The sequence below is a fragment of the Lagopus muta genome, chromosome 6 (genome assembly GCF_023343835.1).
Source record: "Lagopus muta isolate bLagMut1 chromosome 6, bLagMut1 primary, whole genome shotgun sequence".
NCBI classification, from domain to species: Eukaryota; Metazoa; Chordata; class Aves; order Galliformes; family Phasianidae; genus Lagopus; species Lagopus muta.
The window spans coordinates 54,091,183-54,115,271 of NC_064438.1; the positions used below are offsets into that span (position 1 = coordinate 54,091,183).

At 41.0% G+C, this 24,089-nt stretch overlaps 1 protein-coding gene across 3 annotated transcripts in view; it reads right to left on the reverse strand.

The window, feature by feature from the left end:
* The window catches only part of SLC38A6 (solute carrier family 38 member 6), a 38,539-nt gene that overhangs the window by 6,483 nt on the left and 7,967 nt on the right, over positions 1-24,089 (reverse strand). For all 3 annotated transcript variants that reach the window (XM_048948081.1, XM_048948080.1, XM_048948082.1), the window contains 10 exons: positions 16,804-16,882; positions 11,961-12,043; positions 11,435-11,493; positions 7,196-7,261; positions 6,923-6,976; positions 5,391-5,470; positions 4,613-4,713; positions 1,836-1,960; positions 880-1,024; positions 677-771 (listed from right to left, as the gene is read on the reverse strand). In XM_048948081.1, the coding sequence (XP_048804038.1) occupies positions 677-771; positions 880-1,024; positions 1,836-1,960; positions 4,613-4,713; positions 5,391-5,470; positions 6,923-6,976; positions 7,196-7,261; positions 11,435-11,493; positions 11,961-12,043; positions 16,804-16,882 (887 nt within the window). The remainder of the gene's footprint in view (positions 1-676; positions 772-879; positions 1,025-1,835; positions 1,961-4,612; positions 4,714-5,390; positions 5,471-6,922; positions 6,977-7,195; positions 7,262-11,434; positions 11,494-11,960; positions 12,044-16,803; positions 16,883-24,089) is intronic.

Below are 24,089 nucleotides of genomic sequence, written 5' to 3' on the forward strand. Positions count from 1 at the left end.
GGTCACCATCCTGGAGGTGTTCAAGAACTACAGAGATGTGGCACTGAGGGATGTGGGCAGTGGGCATGGTGGGGGTGGGTTGGGGTTTGACTTGGGCATCTTAGTGGTCCTTTCCAACCTGGATGCCATGATTTGAGATGCTGCCATGACATTGGGCTGAGCAGTGGCTAAAAAGAAGACAAGCACAGCTGCAGTGCAAAAAGCAGGCTGCTGCACAAATTCCAATTAGAACTCAACCAAATGTGCCAAAAGAGAAACCATAAAAGAAAAAAAACAACATGGTTTTGAGGAGGCTTAAATAGAAAACAAGCATAAACACTGTTTCACTTAAACACAGTTTGGCTTTGTTCCAGCTGCCCAAACAACATCAGAGTAATGCGTAAAAACCGCGGAGAAACTGGATTAAAAATCGACATCTGAAAACTATAGAGAAAAGCATGTATTCAGATCAACAGACCAGAATACAGACACTCTGCTATTCGGAGAGGTCTTGTAAAAAAGGAGTTTCAGACACAGCAGAGCTAACGTGAACAATAAAAGAAAACGCTCACAGATTTTGTGAACTGCATTGCAAACTGGAACTTTGCCCATTAGATTACGTTCTCTCCAGTGCATTAAAATGTATCTAAAATGAGCCTCTTTAAATGCAATTAGTACATGCACAGAAAAAGCATACCCCGAGTTTGTGTGGTGACAGAAAGTCCTCTCTGCTGAGCTTAAGATAAAACAGTCCAGGATACACAAAAAGCAAACATGTCGATGTGGTTGAACCTATAAGAACCAGAAAGTAAGACTTCACTCAGAGCACGACTGGAACACAGTGGCTCAGTGCAATTCTGAACTTCTCAAAGATAATAATAAAAACCCACAACAACTTACCAACGACTCCAAATACATTTTTAATGTCTGGCACATACAGCGCAAACAAAACAATGATTGTATTCAGAAGTAAAGTGACAAGGATGTGGCCAATCCAAGACATGGGAAGGTGAGAGAAAAACACCATCAATACAGCCTTCCTCGCCTACATAAAATGAAAAGGAACACAGAATGGGTAAATGAACACAGGTACTTCTTTTTTAATCTTATTCAATTTCACAAATGGGTATAAAGAATTTTACCACACGGGATGCAAAAGAACATTTTAACTCGAAATGTAAAAATCATTTAATAATAGTTAAATTACGTCTTTTTCACTCTGTAGCATGGAATTAACTTCAAAATTGAAGCACTATCACATGGCCATTGGTCCTGAGAACAATTCCTGCTGGGACAAGTAAAGATTTGGGGGCCAATAGTGTGCTGCCAACTGGTATGTAACCCAGGGTGCTTACCTAGACATAGTTTTGACTACTGTTTTTGGTTTATTTTTCATAACTGAATGAATTCTCTCAAATCTACCATGGTATTGATAAGCTAAAGCAGTATTCTTGCAGTGAAATAAGTCAATATGTGTTTTCAATTTACGATGAAATTGAGTTTTCAAGTATAAGTGTGTTTGTGTGTGTGTGTGTGTGCAGAAAGGAAAACCTAAGTCAGCAAAACTCAATTTAGGAGAAAAAAAAAAATCAAACTAAATAAACTTCAGAAGTTCCGAATTCTCTAAATTAAAAACAATGCTGTGGGCTAGTTTTAATCTGAAATCTGTCTCTAGAGCACAAATTAGCTTAGCGGCTCGTTGTTATTTTGGAGCTCTCATGGAACACATGCAAATCTGTGGTCTTTGATCAATCACTTGACAAGTGAATAAGATACACAGGACTAGATGTGTCTCAGATATTACAGCCTGCAAAGCATTAGTGTTAGCATTGCTTATGCCAGAGAGGAGTACTTACTGGGAAGTGGATTAGAGGGACTGTCAGGAGCACAGAGAACAGTATGGCCAGTTTAACAGTCATGATGACAGTATCATGTGGCAGGTAACTGCTGTAACCTCGCAGCAATTCAGAGTCCACTTTGTCTGAAAAGCAGAAAAAGGAATTCTCCTCTAAATCATTTGAGAACTAACGTGAAGTAATGAGCAACATGTATGAAGCTTACATTCAAACGGACCGATCTGCTTGTGAGTACTGCACAGCAGAGGAGACTGTATATAAACCCTACTGATGAACCAGCTAAAACTGATCTGCAACCTACAGAAAACAGAAAACAATCTGTGCAAGAGGCAAGATGCTGTAGAGACTCTGCTGAACTAAAAGCCATCTAAGTGAAGATGAAGGAAATATGGAAAAGGAAGGCTTAAAAAGAAAGCAATTCCAAGCTTGCAGATACGTGTTCTGAAACTTTCAATCCATTCACTAGAAAAGTAATTTTTAATCTTATCTGAATTTTACCATGTTAGCTAGACTTAAAATAAAAGACAAGTTTTAGTGGCCTGAAGGGATGAGCAAACAGCAGAAGTAAAACCTAGAAAACTGCTGAAAATATCTCCAATAACTGAAGAAAACATACATCTGTCAGTATGCATAAGCCTTAGACAATTCCTATAGGAGTATTTTAAACAGACAACAAAAAGCACTATTCACAAATTAAAACATAGGTTTAATTAAAGTCAGGATGACTGGATTGACTGAACCTTGACAAAAGCTCTGAAACTTAAGAAGGGGCTTCACTAATGAACAAAGAAAATGCATCTGGGCTGCTTGAGCTTTCTATCACAACTCTCTAGCAGCACTGTAAGCAGCACCACTACTGCACTGAGCAAGTCAGAGTTCTGGAAGTGGTCTGTCTGCTCCTCCCACTCTGAGTGCTTTGTTGGGCTTCAGAACAGACCAAATTTCCACCCAAGTGCAGGCGCTGCATTGAGTTTCAAATTCACAGAAAACAGTACAAAACTTCTGAGCCACAGAACGATGAAATATGACTCATTTCAAAGAAGGAACTCCTTCTTTGTTTTCAATTTAAAATAAAATGTTTTACATTTTCCTGGACTGGTATTTTAGGAACAGAAAACAGATTCCCCCTATTTAAAGAACTAAGTTAATTAAACAAGACAACCAAAAAGTTAAAAAAGGAGCAGAAGCTTGGAAGGGAAAAATGTAATCTCTTGCAGACATTCACTGTTGGTTCTGATGTTTTGGGCTCTTGAGTTTAAGAATTACTGAAAGAAATCATGCTTGCAGAAAACCAGAAATATTCAGTGACACAAACTAATAGACTGCAGTCAAAAGGCTTTGCCTCAAAGAAATGATGCAGTGAAGGTAATCGGAACTGGGGTCAGTTTCTATGAATTATTGCATTTTATTTTTGCTGAGATGTGACCTGGAGACAGATGGTTATCCCAGAGTGACTGCTGAATCTCTCACAGTGATGCTTCAAGTCTGAATTCCCTACAAAGTCACATGGAAACAGCAACAATAATATATGCTACTAGGAGCTTCAAGACTCCCCACTTCATATTTCAAAGGATTCTGTGCCAAGGAAATGCTTTCTGAAGTTATGGTCAGACATACAGTAATGCTTGGGAAACAAGGTGCAAAATTGCTCTCAAATTTGCAATTTTTAGCTGCTAAAAGCCAAATTCTTGCTGTATACTGTAGTAACATTACTGTAGTGTTGTTGTCTTAAAAGAGGCACTCACCTACTTCTGCCAAAATTATGATGGACCTTTTAAAAAACAAGAGCCACTATGCAGGTAAGAGCTGTGACATCTGAGTGTTGGTAAAATGCAATACCACCCCTCACTTATGTGTGAACTCAACTGAAAAACTGCACCCAAATGTATACTGAAGTGCAGCTGTAACACTGGTAGTGCAGTACGTTGTCATGTCAGCTCTAGAGCAAATGGAACTGGAAGGTATCCATGGAACTGGTCAGGGCAGTTTTATATCCCACTCTTCTGTTTGGAAAATGAAAAGGCATATTCTTCAAGTGCCGTGTTGACGATATCTCTAAGAAATGTGCTTTTCTTGGTTCATTATGTGCATCAAACAGACACCATTTCTGACTCAGGAAATGCACACAAGGCAATTTACTGAAGATGGGAAGCATGTGCTGGGAAGCTTTGAGCTCTACATTTTTAACTTCTTTCCTAGCCTTTTGTCCCTGCCCTCTGCTGAAGCCAAGACACAAAATTAGATTGCTCCTTCATCTGTTTCAGACCTTCTAAGTTTCTTGTTGCCAGTTAATTCTTTTCTGTATTTACCTCACACATTAAAAAAAAAAAAGCATAATGAAAAATTCATTTTGTGTAATCCTTTAAAATAAAGCTTTATGTTAGGAAAGGAACAAATCTTTCAGCAGATTTCTAGTGAAACAGCTAGTGCTAGTTCTGATAAATCTGTAAAAAACCCAGAAGCAAAACATGCTTTGTTCCCAAGCTGTATCAGACAGGACAAGCATGCCTGCAAAAATTCATGTCTCCCCAGCATTAGGGCTAGCTTCTCATGGGTCACATTCATATCTTGCGTGCAGAGCATCTCTGAGCATAAACCCTGCAATTACATGTTGAGAAGTCAATGGTACTACAACACTTTGGGAGATTCTCCATGGGACTAAGATCTATGAGGATCCCAGTGTATTGATGCATAAGCAAGCCTGAATTACTGAAGATAATGCATGCATCATTTATTATTACACTGCATTCTAGAGAATACTTCAAAAATATACTCACCATAAAATGTCAGATACCCAAACAAAGCAGACATAAAGTAAATTATGAAACTCAGGCCAATTCCTGTGACAGCTACATTCTGCATTCTACTTTTGGATGGACTGGAAAGAAAAAAAAAAAAAAAGAAGTGTTGATTCATCTATTTTGTGGACCATTCAACACAACGTAGGATATGTTATCAGACAACATAGCAGCCTGCCATTTATGAGAAAGCAACCTTGTAATTTAGGGGCACGCAGTATTTGCTGAAGATTGTGCTCTCAGTAACACGGTTCTTTTTAAAGTACTTTTTATCTTGTAGTGAAGATTCACTTATCACAGCCATCTAGCACCATCCCCAGCTGGAAAGGAATTCTGACATGCCTGTCAGTGAGATTTATTTGTACATTTATTTGATTTTTAATAAAATAAAAATAGCAGTTTATACAGGATCTGGGCCAAAAAAACCACTAAATCTAGTGAAATACAGATAACAAAGAAAAAAAAATAACTACTGAGCACCTTAGTAAATGACCTTTTTTTGAATGACCTTTTCTCAAGATGGCCAAGACAATGTACTGACATTGGTGACAGAACCACATTTGCTATTTTTCTCTCCAGTTAAAGAAGATCAGCTAATTACAGATTAGAACTGTACATTTCCAAAAAACATGAAGGTGATTGAGGCTGCAGTGTTTGATGGCATTAACTTGAAAATATGACACTCAATATTAATTTAGGAAAACAGAACAGAATGCTCCCATTACATCTGAACATTGCACGTGTTCTCATACATTACCTTTGGAGCTCACAGTAAATCGGTAAGACTGAGGTATGGCAGAGAAAAGAGAAGGCCATGGTGGGTATTGCATAAGCACTCTAAAATAGAAGATAAACACCGTGTAAGTTGTTTGTTATTACAGATAGGTGGGAAATTATCTGGAGGAATTCAGTGCAAGCCTTGAAAGACGTTGGAAATCATTCAATTTAATGCTTCAAGAGAAATCTCTGTAACACAGAACGGTGCCTCCGAGTCGTTACATAGAACTGGATCTCTTGAACAAGCCTCGCTTCTGGCATTGTTCTTAGCTTACCATTCCACAATCAGGAGAGCTCACTGGACAGCACGTCAATGAGCTAACAACTGAGAAGACAAGTAATTAAGTAAAAAGAGTAGGAATTTCCCCAAGGCTGGTGTATCGTCCACGAAATTCTCTGTCTTTTTAGCTACCTGTCAAATTACTGTCTCCCTTACCCTGACTTCCCTATTTTCTCACTACTTCTTAAATACTTGGATACAGTTCCCAGAAAACATAACGTGCTTTATCATCTCAAGTTTTAAGACAGTTACGTAACTGGGATTGTACCAAACACAATTAGTGGTATATTATTTCAAAAACTTACATTAGAAGAGATGAATCATCTAGTATAGCCTGCTTCAATTGCCAAGTGGAATAAGCTAAACTACAACAAGGCCCACGCTGGTAAAAATCTGCCACTTTCAATTGATAACATTGAAAAAGGCAAAATGCAATAGAGACGAGTTCCAAAATTCTACAAAGCACAAAGGCCAGACAAAAAGCTGGATCCTCGTGGTGCTTGATTCTGGCCAAAGCAAAATTTCTTCTGTGATCTGCATTTAACATTTGTCTGATGTTTGGGTGGTTTTTATGGGCTGGAGCGTTAGATTTTGTTCTTTCACACAAATGTTACCAACCGTGGCCCATTTGAATTCCAATATGCTACAGACCTTTCTCAAACCTCTTCCTCTTTTTTTCCCCATTCTCTTTACCCCAAAGCAACCAGAGCTGTACATGATAGCTCCCCTCCGGCAAGCCTTGTTGGGTGATGATGTAATTTAAAAGCACATTAATTAACAAATACCAGAGCTGACATCCAATGAAATGCATAAGATTGCACTAGGACTGAAGAATTAGCTCCAGATAAGAAAAAATGAAACTTATATCCAGGCAGTTTCAGAAAACATGTTCTTTAAGGATCTAAATGAATGCGTACAGTCAAGCAGCTCTGCATTCCAGCTGAGGGCACAGATAGTGCCCAGATCCAACTGCATCCTGAGGCTGAGCACCACTGCATCTGTTACACTTGATACTTTGGTCACATTTGCAAAATGTTTTCATAAAATGCTAACTTGGACACCCACCCTTCATATTTAAGAGCGAGACTGGAAAACACTTGGCAGTAGGTATAGGAAATATTTCCACAGCCTGTAACTGGTTTTACAGATGTTCAGCTTACCCTGGATAGAATTTAAACCCCAATTTTTTAACACCTCCCGCCTTTAGTTAGCTTATTGTTAATAGAGATTACCTCTTTTGAAAGATGAAAGAGCTTTGCTTTACAATCCGCAGTAGAATTTGAAACCTGTAAGACATATATGGCAAAAAAAAAAAAACAACACATAAGGAAAGAATGAGCCCAAGCCACAGACATGAAAGGTTTTGGTTTTCTTGATAGTAAAATTGTGATAGCTAAGAAAAGAAGGAATTTAAATAGCAAGTCATTCTGAAAGCGTTAATGTAAAAAAAGCATTACAGTTATTAATAAAATGTTAGAAGAACTTCCAAACAGCATGCACTTTACCTGTAAAGTCTCTATTGCACTGCTCAGAGGTAGAGGACAAGGGATGGACCATTTTTTTATCATAATCTGCAAAGACAGCATGGATTATATCCCCCAAATCAAGATACCTTCAGATACACATAGCTAAAGTATCAGACAGTTGGTACGCAAAGCTGGAAGCTAAACCCACAGTAAATTAACTAACTTGACTGGTAGGCAGACAGGCTACAGAAAGGGGAGCCTGACAGCAAAGTTTGTCAGTGCCATTCCACACAGCTGCTGGCTAAGCACAGCTGGCAGCCTTATGGCTTGCCTGTCTGGAGGTGCTGTGCTGAAATAAGCTATGACATTAGCTGAAATACAACCGGTGCTCCACATTCACTCTCTCTGTGCTCCATGCTCACCACCTCCCATACAGAATAGCTGCTGTGTTAGCTGTCCCAGGCCCTTTCCCTAAGCAGACAAGCCCTTAACAGATATAGAGCAGAGCCTAGGGCTAATCTTAAAAGGCAGAAACATATGGTGTGGACTAGAAAGCAAAGGAAAAACAATAAATGCAATTATTGTCCCGGAATGTCATTGGGGCTTTAGCTACACCCTGCTGCTTTAGGGACTGCCAAGTAACAGGGCTGAAAATCAAAGGGAAATTAAAGTAAGCAATGTTACCTCCTCTTTCAGGAGTCTCATTTAAAATGATAGTGGCATTGCTCTTCTCACCCTAATTAATTTCCTATTGTAGATGCCTGGCCTTAGAGGTTATAATTCTTTTGAAGCCTAGAGCAAATAATTAAAAACTTAATTAAAGACTCAGATCCATGAGAAGAATAACATGGGAGAGAACATTTCTTCTGGCTCAAGGAATCCACCTTTTGCTCACAGCCAACTGGTGTTTCCCAGAGAACTTTGTGCCATAAAGGCCAAAGAAAAGCAAGAGAAGTCTGCCTGTGTGGGACAAGGAAACAGCAGGTACCCACCATGCTGCTTCTGCTGTGGCAATACCTGCTTGGAGATGTTCAAGAACTATGGAGACGTGGCACTGATGGACATGGTCAGTGGGCATGGTGGGGGTGGGCTGGGGTTGAGCATCGTGGATGTCTTTTCCAACCTGAATAATTCTATGAGAAGGAAACGAGTTTTTCAAGGAGATCTCTCCATACTTGCAAGGTACCCAAAGAGGGGAAATAAAGGAGAGACTTGGAGGGCTCCAAAGTAAAAGGATCTGCGAGAGCTCTGGCTAAGATTTGAACAGGCTTCCTAAGCAACGTGAAGGTGCACCAGCTAAAAGGCAAGCCTTGGGGAAAGTGAGCTGTGCTTGGCAGTGGGTAGGCACACAGCTTTCTGCTAAAGGGCAACACTGTGCAGAAATACTGCAGAGGCGGAGGAAGAAAGAAAAGCCAACTACAAAAACTGGAGAACATTCTTCTAAAAGGGCATGAATAGAGATTTTCAACAAATTGAAACGGAAATAAAAAGAGACAATAGAAAATGCACTAAATTCATTTTAAATATAGAATTTTATTTGCCTACCCTCTTAATTACTCAAATCTGTTTGGATTACTGAGTGCAGTACACTTCATATCTCTAATGAAGCCACCAGCAGGAAGAGATTTTTCATTGCTTGTGCAGCCTGATCCACATAAGCACTGTTTTTCGAGTGTAACAAACATTTGGTTGTAACTTAGAAAAAAAGCAAAACCTAAAGGCAGATTCTGATGAAAACAAAGTGCTTCAAATCCTCAGCACAAACACTGCTACAAATAAAGTCAGTCACTGGCTCTGGGCAGCCTGGTTTGGTGGTTGGTGACCCTGCACATGGCAGGGATGCTGAAAGTAAATGATCATTGTGGTCCTTTTCAACCCAGGCCATTCTGTGATTCAGAGTTCTCAGAACGTTCTAATAGATGTTGCTTTTTATTATCCTGCGGATAGAAAACAGGAATCCCTTTATTCCAGCACTCCTGACAGCACTCAGCAAAGACGGGCTCTGTGTATAACATCATTCACTACATGTGGCAGGTTCCCAATCTGCATCACATTTTGTTCTGGGAACGTAAACAAGAGATTCAGAAAAATACCACTAGGAATCATTAACACCTTTGTTGAACAAGCTACCAATAGGGCTGTTCCCACCAAAAAATCTGGTTTTACTCCTCACCAATATTCAATACAGCAAGAAGAGGCAATAAAAGAGTGCAACGATCACGTTTCATTTCTCTTCATTTAGGATTCACATCGGGAAAGTATTCAACAATGAGAAACAAGAGAAAGTGCTCAGGACCTCACAGAATCTGGCTTTCAATTAACAGCTGCATACATACACATTTTTTCTCCCTCATCAGTTCATCTTGGTGTTTTCATTCTTTCCAAGTGAGGACTATAAGCACTGCATTAACTCTACAGGAAAAGACAGCAAAGCACAGGAGGTGTGTGACCTGCCAAGGCCCCATAGCACAGCACAGAGCACAGTCTGCAGACCTGCTGACCAGGACACACTGCCTATCACACCTATCTTTTCCACTGTATTAAAACTGTGGCTTGCTGGCAAGAGGCTTCACAGATGGCATGCACTTGAAAATGCACAGAATTATTTTGTATGTAAAATACAACTGCACAGCTTGCATATGACTAGCACAGCTTTCTTCTGGAATCAATTAAAACATATCTACCATACAGAAATTAACACTGTGCAAACGAAAACAGCATTTCAACAGCACACGCCATCCACTTCAAAGCAATTAGATGTGGAAATCAAGCCACAGTTAATGCCTTTGTGTTTCAATGTGTTTGAGTTTCAATGCCTGATGAAGTCGGAGAAAATACTGTGCAAAGAGTATTAGCTCTCCTTAAATATCACTGCGTGCTCCTTATCTAGAATTTTCCACACCTTTCTGTTACAAAGAAACACACCTAAATCCTAGCTTAAATCACCACAGTCGCAACCGCATGCAAGTCTTGTTTATCTGAGCTCCAAATTACTTTCAGTGCACTTCCCCATCAGAAAAGCTTTCTTCAGATATGTGCACAAATTCACAGCCAAATACAGGAATTGAAATTGTTGAGAAACTGTTGCAAGTAGCTTCACCCTGAGACCTATTTCAGCATATTTTTTTTTTCCTTCTTTCAAGATAAATTTTAGGGAAGAGGTCAAAAGTTAAGGTAATTTATAAATATTACAAATGCATTTCCATTAGCTCTGAAAGGCTGTGGCTGCTCCTCAATGCTAAGCTTTGGAAGAATACTTCCCAAGGTCCTCCAAACACTGCAGCTCTCCAGGGATACCCCAGGGTGATGTTTTGACAGCTTTGAAGTTTGGTTTTATCACATGGTTTAGCTCCTAATGGATTACCTTGGTCTCCCGGATGGCATGTTTGTTCAACTTGCCTTCAACTCTGTTTATCCCTTTGTAAAGCAGGTATTAAAAGCAAGTCAATGCAAGCCAGAATGATGAGGGAGAGGGGGAACATTGTTCCAGGCTCCCCAAAAAGATCCCCATTGCTCTACCTGGCTAATAGAGTGCAAGTAGCTTGGTTGTGCCATTTACTACACGTGTGCCTTCACATAGCTTTCACTGTAAGGAGGAAAAATGGTGCAACTTAAAGGTATGTTTTTCCTCCCAGATCTGCCGAGCAGTTCTCACTTGAGATATTTGGAAACATGTACCTCAGAGGGGCCTGGAGAGGGTGAGCATCAGGGTCAAAAAGCCCATATGGCTTAGAGAAAAGAACCTTTCCTTTCAGCAGGAAAGAAGAATAAGGTCATTGACGTATTAATGAATCTTGTAAACTGTCTTAATGAAGTTCTAGTTTTCCTTGCCTTTTTTTGAACCCAGTCACTCCATCGTACATGTAAATCTAATTTATTTGGAGTATATTAAATTTTCTTCTGCACTAGTTGCAGTAAGTAATAGTTAGAAGCTAAGCAAACAAAATTCCATTCTGTTACTAGCAGGGAAACAAAAGTATATGTGCCAGCTCCCTTCAGTGCACTGTCAGCAAAACAAAAATATTGTTGCATTTGCCAGTCCAAAATATAATTATTTTAAATCTTTTCACATGTTTGAAAGTTCATACGCATTTCCATGCCTCAGCAAAACAAATAGAGTCTGTCCAAGCAAGCACATACTGAACTCCAAGAAAACTAAATGCTACATAAAATGGAAGAGAGGAGAGGAAGACAATTCATTTCAAAACAGTCTTGTGAAAACATTTAAACAATAAGAAAAAAAAAAATAGATAAGCTCTGCTCTGATTTTTAACTTACCACAAGCACAAAGTACACCATAAAGAAAAATGATAAACTACTTGTGTAGCCAAGAAAGCCTGTAAAATAACAGTAAAAATAAAAGAGAATTTATAAGGAAAGTGATCCTAATGTACAGCTAAAGCTTTACATTTTAGGCATGTTTTCTATTACAGTGCTTGGTATCTGGGGCTTAGGACTCAGAATAACAACATTCCAACTGCCTGTCACAGATCATTTATGCAGTTTTGTAGGGCAGAATTAGAACTGGCTTACCACTAATGGCATGCTGTAAGTAAATGCAGCTCTTTAATGTTCTGCTGTAAAGATTTTATTTTAGTATTGCAGACAAAATACTACTGCAACCCAAGTAATAGGTTAACTAGGCAGGGCTGGAAGGCAGAACACAGTACAACTTAAGCAGCCCCCACAATGGCCAGCCCCCTGCCAGTTTAAATAAATAAATAACCCATTAAGGTTTTAAAGTCTTCAACTGTAATTGCTACTAAAGTAGAATAATATTTGCTTCTCTCCTTTAATTACTCACCGATTTTAGGAAGAAGCGCGAGGGGAAATACAATGCAGACCCAAGTAATGAGTAGCAGCAGTCTCCCATCGAGGTACCAGGACCTGTTGGAAAAGCTGCTTGTGACTGATCCACAATTCATGAGGCCTAAAAATTACCTTCTACTTTAAAACTGCCATCTTGGACAAAGTAACCACTAAAGACAGAAGCAGTAAATAATTCCAGTCGCACATGCTGTTTGCATGGGTTTGTACTCCCAGTGTCTGTACTGATATAAAATAGAGCTCCCAGACAGTGAGAAGCAGAGCACCATCCCATAATTAACCACCATGCTGGCGATGCTCCATCTGCATGGATGGAGGCCCTGATGTGTGTACAGCTTCTTCTCAGCAGCTCAATATGTGAACCCCTGCCTCCACTCAAACCAGTGATGAGCATGGAAGGGCATTCTGTACCACGCCACTCTCCAACAGAAGTACTTCTATCACAGAAGCACAGGGGTTGGAGGAGACCTTCTGGGGATCACCAAGCCCAACCCCCACAGTGTTCCATGCATCTCAAATTGGGTTACACTGAGCTGTGCACTTCCACAACTGGAAGAAGCTGCAACTCTCATTCCCATTTACTGCATGATCTCCTGTTCATCATTCCCACATCATATCACAGAAAGATAGAATAGTCTGGGTTGCAAAGGAGCACAGTGCTCATCCAGCTCCAACCCCCTGCTGTGTGCAGGTCGCCAACCAGCAGCCCAGGCTGCCCAGAGCCACATCCAGCCTGGCCTTGAATGCCTGCAGGGATGGGGCATCCACAGCCTCCTTGGGCAACCTGTGCCAGTGCCTCACCATCCTCTGAGTGTCCTCTGCTTCTCAGTGTTTCCAGGAGCCATGAAACAGGAAGTCAAGCAGCCCAGAAGCCAATCTATTGTCTGTTTAAGTTTTCTAAACACAGACATTTTCCACCCAAATTTTGCTATTCCTATCAGCACAGGTCAAATATTAGAGGAAATATACAAGTCAATCAGCTTGCTGCTAATTTGAAGTAACATTTGCTCTCCAGAGGTAATATAACAAAGAACTGTAAAAAGGGAGACTTTCTTGTCTTTAATATAGCACTGAACGATCCTTCATTCATTGCAACACCATCAAAGCACAAAAGAGATGGAAACAGCTGTAATGTCCGTATAAAAACGTAGATGTAAAAAGCACCATGGAGGCATATGAAGTCTTGATGCTGTTAAAAATCTATTCAGTACCAAAATCTCATCTCCTAAGCAGAGGGAAGCACAGATGTGTAAGCTGTTAAGAAACAGAAACATCTCAAGGGTGGCTCCCCGAACTTGGCACTGGCCATATCCTGTACTGATAAACATCTTGCACATCAGCCCTCGACTTTACTACCTATAAACACCCTGGCCTTTGACCTCCACGTTTATTTAGTCCAGGATATGGTTAGCACCTAATAAACAGGCAGCACCTCAAGTTATCATACGGAAAGCAGCAAACACCTGTGTTGAAGAATTACCAGAGACAGATATGGAGCACCGTCACACAGCGTGGCCAACTGGCTGCATCACTTAACATCAAAAAATTACATGTGATACAAATGAATGGAGTCACGTCAGTGCTGAAGGAATCCTGCCTATTTCCAAAGCAAAGTAACCCTGCAGTAACAACACCATACACACCACTGCAGCTCAGCAAGCCCAAGGAAGAAAGTACTTTGGTTACTGTATGGTGAGAAGAAGAAACTGGAGGGGGAAGGGAACAAAAAGAGCAGAACTGCAGTGAGGTGAAGGAGAAAAAATTTTGCAAAGTGTTTACTTTTAGAATATCCTTGATTAAAAAATTATTTTGAAATAACAAACAGACCAGTGGAAAGCAGAGGACCATCTACTGGTTGTCAAAAAACGCGGCTGTTTGCTCCCAGAATACTGCTGTAGAAATACACTTATTTTCCACAGGCAGAATAAATGTTCCTATATTTCCTTTAAAATCAGTTAATCCGCAGATATAATCCCATATGATAAAAACATTCCAAGTATGAAATGCAGAATATAAATCCTTGCCTCTACTGAAAATGCTTTGGCATGCAGATGTTCCTCCTCCGTCCCTCCCCCACTTTTAACTGAAAGCAGACATTTATAAATTGCTTTAATTTCATTCCTGAATGCAACAGGACAAGGGATTCATATGTTCTACATTAGGATCTGACTCTCAGTCCATATCAATTATGTAACACACAAGCAAGACAACTTAATTGCATCAATCATATCCTCCTGACAGGGTCATTAAATGTTAACAGAGGGCTCACGAATTACAAGTTTTTAACACAATCCTCATTGGAAGCTATGTTCATGTCATCAAAACTACGTGGAATTCTTCTTATGCAGACAGACAGAAACATCTCAACTTGCAATTAACAAGTGTTTATATTGCATGTTTTTGTTTTCTAACAAAGACACGTTGATATTTTGAACGCTGGCTCTGATCCTTTCCAATGCACGCACACCTGCTTACCTTTAGCTACAAAAATAATCCAATTTGCAAAATGATTTTCCTGTGAGCATGCCTTGGGTTGGTATATGCACAGAAAACATTTCTCACAGTTTAACTGACACTTCTGACAGCTTTTAACTCCAGTTAAAGATAAATCCTGCACCCAAACGGCAGCATATCAGATGCCAGGGACAGAACAGAAACAGAGCAGTTGTGCAGCCACATCTGGAAACAAGAGGCCCAGTTAAAGGATTTTAATCAAATGAGGCAATATTTATGCCCTCTGCATACGTAAGTTGCTACTTGGTCCTGATAACTGATTGCCTATTTGTCTTGAAAAATTCCCTACAATTTACATTCTGTTACTCAAAACCCACTCCAGTGTTAAGATAATCATGGAATGGTTTGGGTTGGAAGGGATCTTTAATGTCACCCCGTTCCAATCTCCCTGCTATAGGCAGGGACACCTCCCTCTAGACCAGGTTCCTCACAGCCCCATCCAGCCTGGCCTTGAATGCTTCCAGGGATGAGGCACCCACAGCCTCACTGGGCAACTGTTCCAGTTAAGAAATAAGCAACGTTCTGCAGCAAAAGATGATGATCCATCATGGCAATATAGATGAAATACAGTAGTGGGCATGCACACGCCAGCTGTGTCCACAAAGCTGGAATACTGACTGACTGCTGCATCTCAAGTACTTGCTAGGGCAAAGAACAGAGGAGTCAAACTGTGTCACACGAACACCATTCAGCAGAAGAGCTCTCAGCAAGCAGGCAAGGCTCTAGCTGAAAATGAACCGCTTGAGCTGCGGCTGGCATTGCAGCAGACCATTTCAGCTCCTTCCAAAGGCAAAATTGAACTTCATTCCCACCGTGCAGTTCTGGCTGAGCAAAACGTATGGGTGGCACACAGTGCAATGAGAATTGCTGTGGCTCAGCCCACTTATAGTAACTGGTTCAGCCACTGTAACCTGTTTGCTTGCTCACTAGCTGAAGATCTGCACAAGGACCTTTGATAAAGAGCATCATCTGCTTAATACATCTGTTGTTTATACTGTCTTCTTTAGACAGAACAATCTTTCATATGTATGTACATATGCATGCGTAGGGCACTTTCAGATCCTACCTATTAGAAGTGCTCATAAGCTGCTTAAAACTGTGTCTTTGTTGGGAAAAGTCCGTTTGCATAAACAGAGCTGGCATCAAATTAAGAAAAAAAACCAGCATAAGTGATGTTACATGCAAACAACAGCAATGAACAGATTGGAGCAGATAGAGCAGCAGATTCAACAGCACTCTGTATGGGACAGGAGAGCTGAAAGCACAATTTGGAAGGAGAGGGTAATAAAGCCCAAATGAAAAGCTGATGATTATCACAGCTGGAAAAGTTGCACTAACAGATCAAAAATGACATGCACATAAAACATAATTGTTTATTATTAGGCCCTTACTAAATATGCATTATCGTGAAGGCGAAAGGAGGGCAGGAAGACAGAAAGTGAGGTTAGCACCACACCGTTTCTCAAAGCACATGTTATACAATTGAAGCAAAAAGAAAAAATAGGACTTAAACTAAAGTGCCTTTTTAAAAACCAATTTCAACTTAGGAAGTATACCAGAAGCATCACACAGCCTTGAGAAAACTACACTGTCTTCAATCCAGCTTGAGCTCAAAACACCTAAAAAAAAAAATCAGCTTGGAAAAATTGCAGTAACAGTGTGAGATACACAATCAGGAACGACAGCAGCACTGCAACAGCCTGAACAAGAGATTTCAGCACTGAAGCTGCAGCGTTTGCCCCAGGGCAGGCACAGATTCCTTGTGACAGCTCTAATAGGAATCTGAGAGACACACATTACATCCAGCTTTATAGCTCAGATGTGAAGAATAATTTCTTTACTGGCAGCCAAGTTATGGAATTATAAACCAAGCCTGGAAACCTGGCCTTTTTCCCAAGACAAGTCCAATTACTGGAGCAAGACAACAAAATATTTAAATTTAAATGTCTGCCAGATTTCATACTGTGGTCTTGAAATATTTTAAGTGATAACATGACAGCAGTTTAAATGTTTCTCCTCCCCTCCCTCCCATTCCTTCCTGCTTTCCCTTTCAAATTTTTACAGATTTCTTTGAATGGAGTTCTGCCACCAACTTTAAGGTTGTCTGATGGGAAAGAATCACGCTCTGTGTGCGCTGCAGAAGGTTTACAGATGCCAAATATTTCATATTCCAAGAATGCCTGTAAATAAGTCATTTTTTTAGCACGTGAGATCAGAAGGCAGTGTCAGTACCCATCTCCTCCAGCAGTCCTGAGCTGCTTTCTTCTTCAAGATATATTCACAATGCTTGCAGCATTTTTACTTACCCGCTCTCATCTCCACTTAAGAACCCTGCAACAGCACCAGGAAGCTCAGACTTCACAATTAACAGATAAGATGACATAGCTGCAAACAGAAGCAGAGCAGATTTAGCAGAGGAACAGCAGTACTGTACCAACCAGCGTGGCTTAACCAGCACGCTTATGACTGGGACATCTCAGCTGTATATTAGACACCGTGGCACCAGAATCAACATTTATTTTCTCATATGCTTCCTTTAAAAATAGCTGCAAATCCCCGAGTACCGTGCTGATGCTGGCTAATGCTTCCAGAGAGGCTGTTATGACGTGAGTCTTGAAGCAAGGAAAACATCATCCAAAGGGCTAACAAAACAATACTGAGCAGCAGGCTGACCCTTTACCTGGCAACACAGATCTGCACAGACTGGGGCTGCAGCACTTCTTCCCAGCTCTGCAGTAGATGTTGTTGATGAGGATGAGAGTAACTCCTGAGATTTGCTTCTATCAACACAACAGATCTTTTTAAAATACTCTGTATTTGTTGTTGTTCAATTGTCGCTGCACTAAGCAAATGCACTGCAAATCTAAGCACAAGAATGGGACTTGAAAGGCTCTTTATATACTGCATGTCTGTATTTACAAGAACTACAAATCCGAAGAGAAAGTGTTAGTTAATCCTGCGGGAGTGATGATTTGAAATAGAGCATTTATATTTGTATTCATCAGAAAGTAATGATGCATACAAATAAATCCAAGCACTACTTCACGGTGCCATTTTTCTGCTTTGCTCGGCGAAATGATCAAAGGCATAAGTAATCAGAAAAAAAGGTGTCAATACAGAGGAGTTCTTACATTTTTTCCTCACAAATTCTATTACCCTGATACCTTCACATATTGCTGCTGTCACTTTTTGCTTTCACACAAACAGCAAACGTTTGTACAACCCAGAAACCAAGAGAGAATTACTCGTAACATCAGGCATTACAAAGAGCTCCAGCAAACATCGCAGCCTGCTGGGAGCTGACTGCCATCTGTCCAAGTGATGTCACCACCGTGCCTGCAAACGCCTTCAGTCGTGTCCAAAGCTTGATGAAAATTCATCTGTTGCATTCAAATCTTACTGACCTGTGTTTGGTAGTTCAGAACACCGTGCTTCCTTTTCTGATGTCCTCCAGAAATAATAATTGTTTGAAAAATGTATGACAGCAAACTTCCATCCATACACTGAGTTAAGAGTGGATGTGGAAAATGTGGACTCTGACACTGCTGTACTGCAGCAGCCAGTGTTAAATCTGAAGAAGAGGAATGTGGTCTCCATAAAGAAAGCAAATTGCATTAATGCAAAGTGACATCTACCTACCGCAAGGTTAAATTAAAAACAGTTGGTGGATCACTAAATAAGGGAATATTCGCTTCTTCGTAATTAAAAGCTCTGATTTTTTTTAGGATTTGACTGTATTTCCCTGTTGACGTGTAGCTGTTTACATCAGGCCAGGTGTGTTATCCATTGCCATTACTCTCCAGTCTGCAAAGATCACAAAGATCTTTACATCGTGTGCATTTCTAAATCACCAGAATTTGTAAGAAAATTAACACTAAGCTGGGGGTGAGCGGGTGTTTCACCCTAAGCAAAGAGAGATGGTCAAAAAAATCAGGAGGTGAAAAAAGAAAACTTCCTCTAAAGTATAATTAAATTTATTTACCCATTAGCCTCCTTTCTTGCATTGCACAATGCTTTGTACACAAGCAAATTGGAATCTTGATATATTTATGCACTTCAGAAAGGTTTCAAAATTAGTTCTTTTGCAGCTCAGCTGCAGAAAGCTTCAATTTCCAGATCAGATTTCCTCCTACCATGCAATCTGTCACTCTTCCCTCACATTCCTATTAGCCTCTGGCTAATCATTTGATCACTTATCCTTTGTTGTGCACTCACTCTTTGTTTTTTAAAGAGGAGTCCAATTTCACTGGATTCCACTCTGGAGTTGGGAACCAATCATGCACCACGAGTCTTGCACATGCTGAACATTTGTCTCCATCTCTCTTCCTTTCCTTGTGCATATGAGAAACAACCTCATGGGGCAGGACTTTTTTTTTTTTTTTTTTTTGCCAGTTTATCTCCTCCTGTTTGTTCTATAAGATGGAGAAAATAAATAACAATTTTATTTACATCCTGCTGCTCAGATACAACATGAGTCTCTTAAATAAACCTGAGCAGGACACCCTCACATAATACAGTTTAACAGAACAAATCCTGCTTGCTTTGTAGTTTACAAATGTAGCTGTAGTGCAGCCCATGCTTCTCACAAGCTGCAGCTCCTTCAAGTTTTACCCAGCACGACAGAAGTAAAAGATAGAAACTGCTGTATCACATTCTACAAGTTCTGAATAAGTGACTCTGAACAGATGAGACATTACAAATGACACACTCCACTACAAACTGAGTGCAGAAGACTGTTTCTCAAAGCTGAAGTTACCTTAGCTAGAAATAAAGGGCACGTGGTGTGGCTGAGGAAGAGTTGCTCATCTTTTGATCCAAATGTGACATTTTACTTAACTTTCCTGATGCCAACAATGAAGAGCAATGCCAAATAGTACTGGAAAATCTGAATGTCAGCCACCCTTGGTAGTGGGATATAAAGCAAAAGGAAGAGATGCCAGAGTCACATGGCTACACTGTGCCACAAGTGAGCACAACACAAAGCATACCTCTGGCTCTGGTTTATTCCACTCTGGCAATACCTGCATCCTTCACTTGCAAAATAAGAGTAATGTTTTAAAGATTAACTTTTAAGGCACCTTTTATCATATAAAAAGCCTGGTAGGTCTACATTAGTCTTTAGGATTCAAGATTTCAAACCTATCAGCAATAACATTCCCTTCAGCTTGTCCCCCTTTCACACACGTGGTACAAGAGCAGAACTTACTGCTCCTGCACCTCATTTCATCCCCAGAATTCAAAGCCAGCACCCTGTTTTCCTTCTATCACCTCTTTGCAGAATGAGCCATCTGTCTGAGCACCGGGTGAGGCAGGCCTCCTGCAAAACAAAGGGCGTTCAGTGCTGTAACCTGAGGCTTTGGCAGCACACAGGTGCTGATACCCATCACTGGAGCAACCTCAATTTGGTCACTTCTTCATTTTTAGCTACTATTGCAGCATCGATGCTACCTTACAATAACTTTCAATATGCACCAGGAGCTATTGGATGGAAACTAAGTGAGTCTGAAGTTCTGTATTCAGGAAAATCGATATTCCAATACTAAAACAGCATTCAGCAGGAATCAGAATTACTACTTAGTCATTCAATAGACTTAGCACCGCCTTGGAAGCAGCAAGAAATTACATTCTTAAAATACATACATATATGACTTTGTCACATTCCGAAATTTGGCATTGACTTTGATGAAAAAAAGTTTGTCATACAGGAAAGCATACTTGCATTACACTTTCATTAATACATTACATTATCTCTCTTTGCTTAGGGTGAAACACCCGCTCACCCCCAGCAGAACATTACAACCTGCTGAGCTGTATAACTATGTACCATGAAGATATTATTCAAAATTATTATTCAAAATACCCTCAGTGTGCTATAATACTGCTTCACACTCAGCACATGGGCCCCTACCTGAACAAAACATTAATTGCTGTTTTTAATTGTTGTTTTTAAGTTAGTTCCCAAACCCCTCTTTAGAGGCAGCCCACATGTGACTGATGTTTCAGTTACCAGAAATGCATCTGTAATGTTTCCTTACTGTCCTATCAAAAAACGATCAGCTGCTGAAGTCCACACAGTCCAATGCAAGAGAATATATATACATTAAACTTATGCACAAACATAAGATTCATTCCTTCCTTAGAAAATGGCTGGTGATAGAGTCCTCCGTGTAATTTCACTCAAGGGAAGGATTCTAAATCTCCTGATCAGTCTTCCTAACCTACCACTGTGGCTGATCACATTAGATCTATATAGACATCTCACTATAAAGACATCTCACACCATTAAGGGCTGAGCAAAAATGGAACCAGGCTGCAGTCTCCCTGAGCAGGAGAGGCAGGCTGTGAAAATGGCTGTTATCCACACAAAAGCATCGGCCCTGCAGCTTCTACTGAAAAAGAGCTATGCTGGTTTGGGAACCAGGGACAAGCAGAGCAATTCCTGTTCTCATCTAGGTGAGACAGAGAGATTCCTCCCAAGTACCATGAGATGCTTGAGATTAATCAAGACGCTTGCAACTCTTAATCCTCTGAAGTGTTCCATTAATAAGATCCTTGTTTTTCCCAAAATACTGAAAAGATCAGAGGCTGAAAGACAGAAATAAGAGAATAAATCCTATTTCACAGCACACTTAAGCCAAAGCGAGCTGCATCTTATTTCCCTCTTATTTCACTGGGGACACACAGGCAGCAGATTTCTTTTACTAAGATGTCATTAGTTTAATTGCACTTACACTAATAGAACTGCAGTGCTTTCCTATTCATGTTCCAAAGCACAGCTGCAGGTGAGGAGTTCTGCTGTTTTGTTTTTAAAGCAAGGTGAGCATCCCCTGCAGCGTAAACCTTCCCAACAACCACTAACTGCAATGGGAAAACAGCACGGTCATCCATTGTGAAACCAGCACAGGAGCACACAAACCTGCCCTTAATTAGGGCACTGGAAATCCTCACTGAGAAACAATGAAGGTAATTAGGCTGTCAGGTCAAAAGCAAACTGCGCTGTGAAAACAAACATTTGAGTTTGCTTGAAAACAGAACGAGGCTTTCCATCCTTAACGGCAGCTCAGTGGTTTCTTAAGGTACCAGCAGTGCAGTTCTCAGCGTGTGACAAGGCGTGCTTCCTTCTTCCACGATTTGCACTGTTTATTTATTTTCAAACTCCGTAGAGTACTGGACTCTGGTTAGAAAAATAAGGGTTCCCATCTTCTCTCTTGTTTTTCTCAAAACGTTTACTACCTCATAGACAAGTTTTGTGAAATACATTTATAATTAAACTTCAGAATTGAGGAACCCTGAGTGGAAGGAAAAAGAATGCTGTATTCTCTTGGTAAAACAAGCTCCTTGTTTCGCTTTGTTGTGAGACGCGTAATGAAAGGGAGCACGCGTATTCCTCACACAGGGGAAAGGGGGGGAAAAAGAAGGGGGAAAGGCGGGAAAAAGCGGCCCCGGGGCAGCAGCGCGGGGCGGCCAGCAGGTGGCGCTGTCGGAGCAGCCCTCAGCCGCAGCCGCTGCTGTCCCCGAGGCGGCCCGCAGCCCCGCGCGGCGCCCGGGAGCTGAGCCGCTCCGGATAAGCGAAGCCCTTCCAGCCTGGGATATTCTCTAGTTCTACAATCCTCCGCACGGCAAGAGATGTGCGTTTGGGAAACTGCTCCACTTACAGACCTGGAGATGGTCTGTGTTGGAAGGGACCTTTACGAACGCCTCTGCATTTGGACAACGACAGCTTTCCTGCGGCTCTACAGAACCAACCCGTGCCTTTCGCCTCGGGGCATCCGCTAGGAGAAAAATCAGCTCCGCAGTCGTTCAGCGTGGGCAATTAGGATGTCAAATGCAAATCTGCAATTCAGGCTCTCTTTCTAAACGAGCAAAGATGACAAATGACAAAGCCTAGCTGTATTTAAATGCTCGCTAAAAGCTTTCTCTCCCACAAATGAATGTAAATCACTTCCGAGCTTCAATTACTTTTAGACGTGATCAAACCGACTTTAAAAATGCAGTGAGTGACAGTAAGCCCAGCTCAGTCGCTTATTTTAATCGCAAATCATTATTCATTATCTAGAGCTCCCCAATCACCTTTGAAATCAGATCCCACATGATGCAATGTACCCAGGTCTGATGATGGAGGAGGTAGCAGAAAACAATGTTTATTTTTAGCCTTATTCTGGAATTAAAGCTGTTGACAGAGGCTGGAATTCTGCCCACCAGACACAGTGCTTCCTTCAAACAGCCATAAAACAAAAGGAGGGGAACACCTCATTGCACAGAGGTAAAAGGGCAGAACCGAAGCTTTAGCCTTCATTGCAGCACGGCTCCAGTTCAGGACAAACAGTTTCATCATTCCCATTTAAAATACATCGGAGCCAGAAAGACAAGAGATTTGCCTTTCTTTCTTCAAGCAGCCAGGCTCAGTGAGAGATGCAGAAAGCCCTTCATCCCTAACCCGGGCTGTCCCAAAGCACAGAAGGCATTTTTTGAAGAGAGAAACAGTACAGAAATGTGAATGCTACACAGGATGTGAGGCAGCTCCTCACACTGATAGCACAGTGACAGCACAACACGTATTCTGTGTGGAGGAAGGTGCCAAAGCAGTGTGTGAAAACCCACAGTTCCACAAGCGTGCTTCCTCAAAGTCTGGGGCACGGCTTCATTTTACCTACCTCAACTAGCTCAGAAAACAAAAGCCAGCTTGCTTTCAGTATTTGAAACTGAGCTCCTTGGAATCTTTGCAAACAAGAGCTGAGGATCCACAAAACGCTGCCACTCTAACAAGAAAAATACTGGCACTGGAAACAGAAGCATCGAGAGAGTTCTGAACACTTCCATCAAAATGAGGGTGCTCGAATACATCCAAAAGAGAATTTCCTACCTGCAGAATCCTCCCCCTCGACCAGCTGAACAGAAAAGCAGCGCTTGGCAAAGCAGGCCCCACTTGCTGGCAGAGAGGCCCACTGCAAAGGACAGAACAAGCACTGCTCGTATCCAGCGCAGGCCTCTAGAGTTACCAAAGTGAATTTTATTAAAAATGACACAGAGAAAGTTATGAACTGCTAGGAGGAAGAAATGAGAGCCTTATTTCCTTTGACCACAGAGCCCTGTGCGTTATCCCAGATCTCCAGAACCTGCACTGCGTACCCCCCCTCACCCAGTACTATTTATTAAGAGGTCCACTTGAACGGTAAAGGAAATTAAAACATTTGTTCACTGCTACAGAACATTCTCTACAACCCATGTGAATAAATAATCCTTAATTTTGCAATTAAAATGTTCGCTCCTGTCTAAAGCTAATGCAAGGGGTTTTAATAGCTGCTGAAGTCAAGCAGTTTTTATTACAGGAGCTTCCAGTGTAACAAAAGATTCTGATGTTATCCTACAAGCAGTTAGTTGGTCTAGCACCAGGCCACAACGTAGTAACAAGAGATCACTGAATTGTCTGGACTTGACAGATGATAACTAAAGGGAAGAAGAACAAAACTGGAATGCTGTTTCCTCCTGGCACTGCAGGTAATCATGTGTGTCTTGAGGGCGTAGGAGAGAATGGGAAGGAGGGAACCTTCACACTGTTTCCTCATCTAAATGAAAGAATCCAAAACATTCA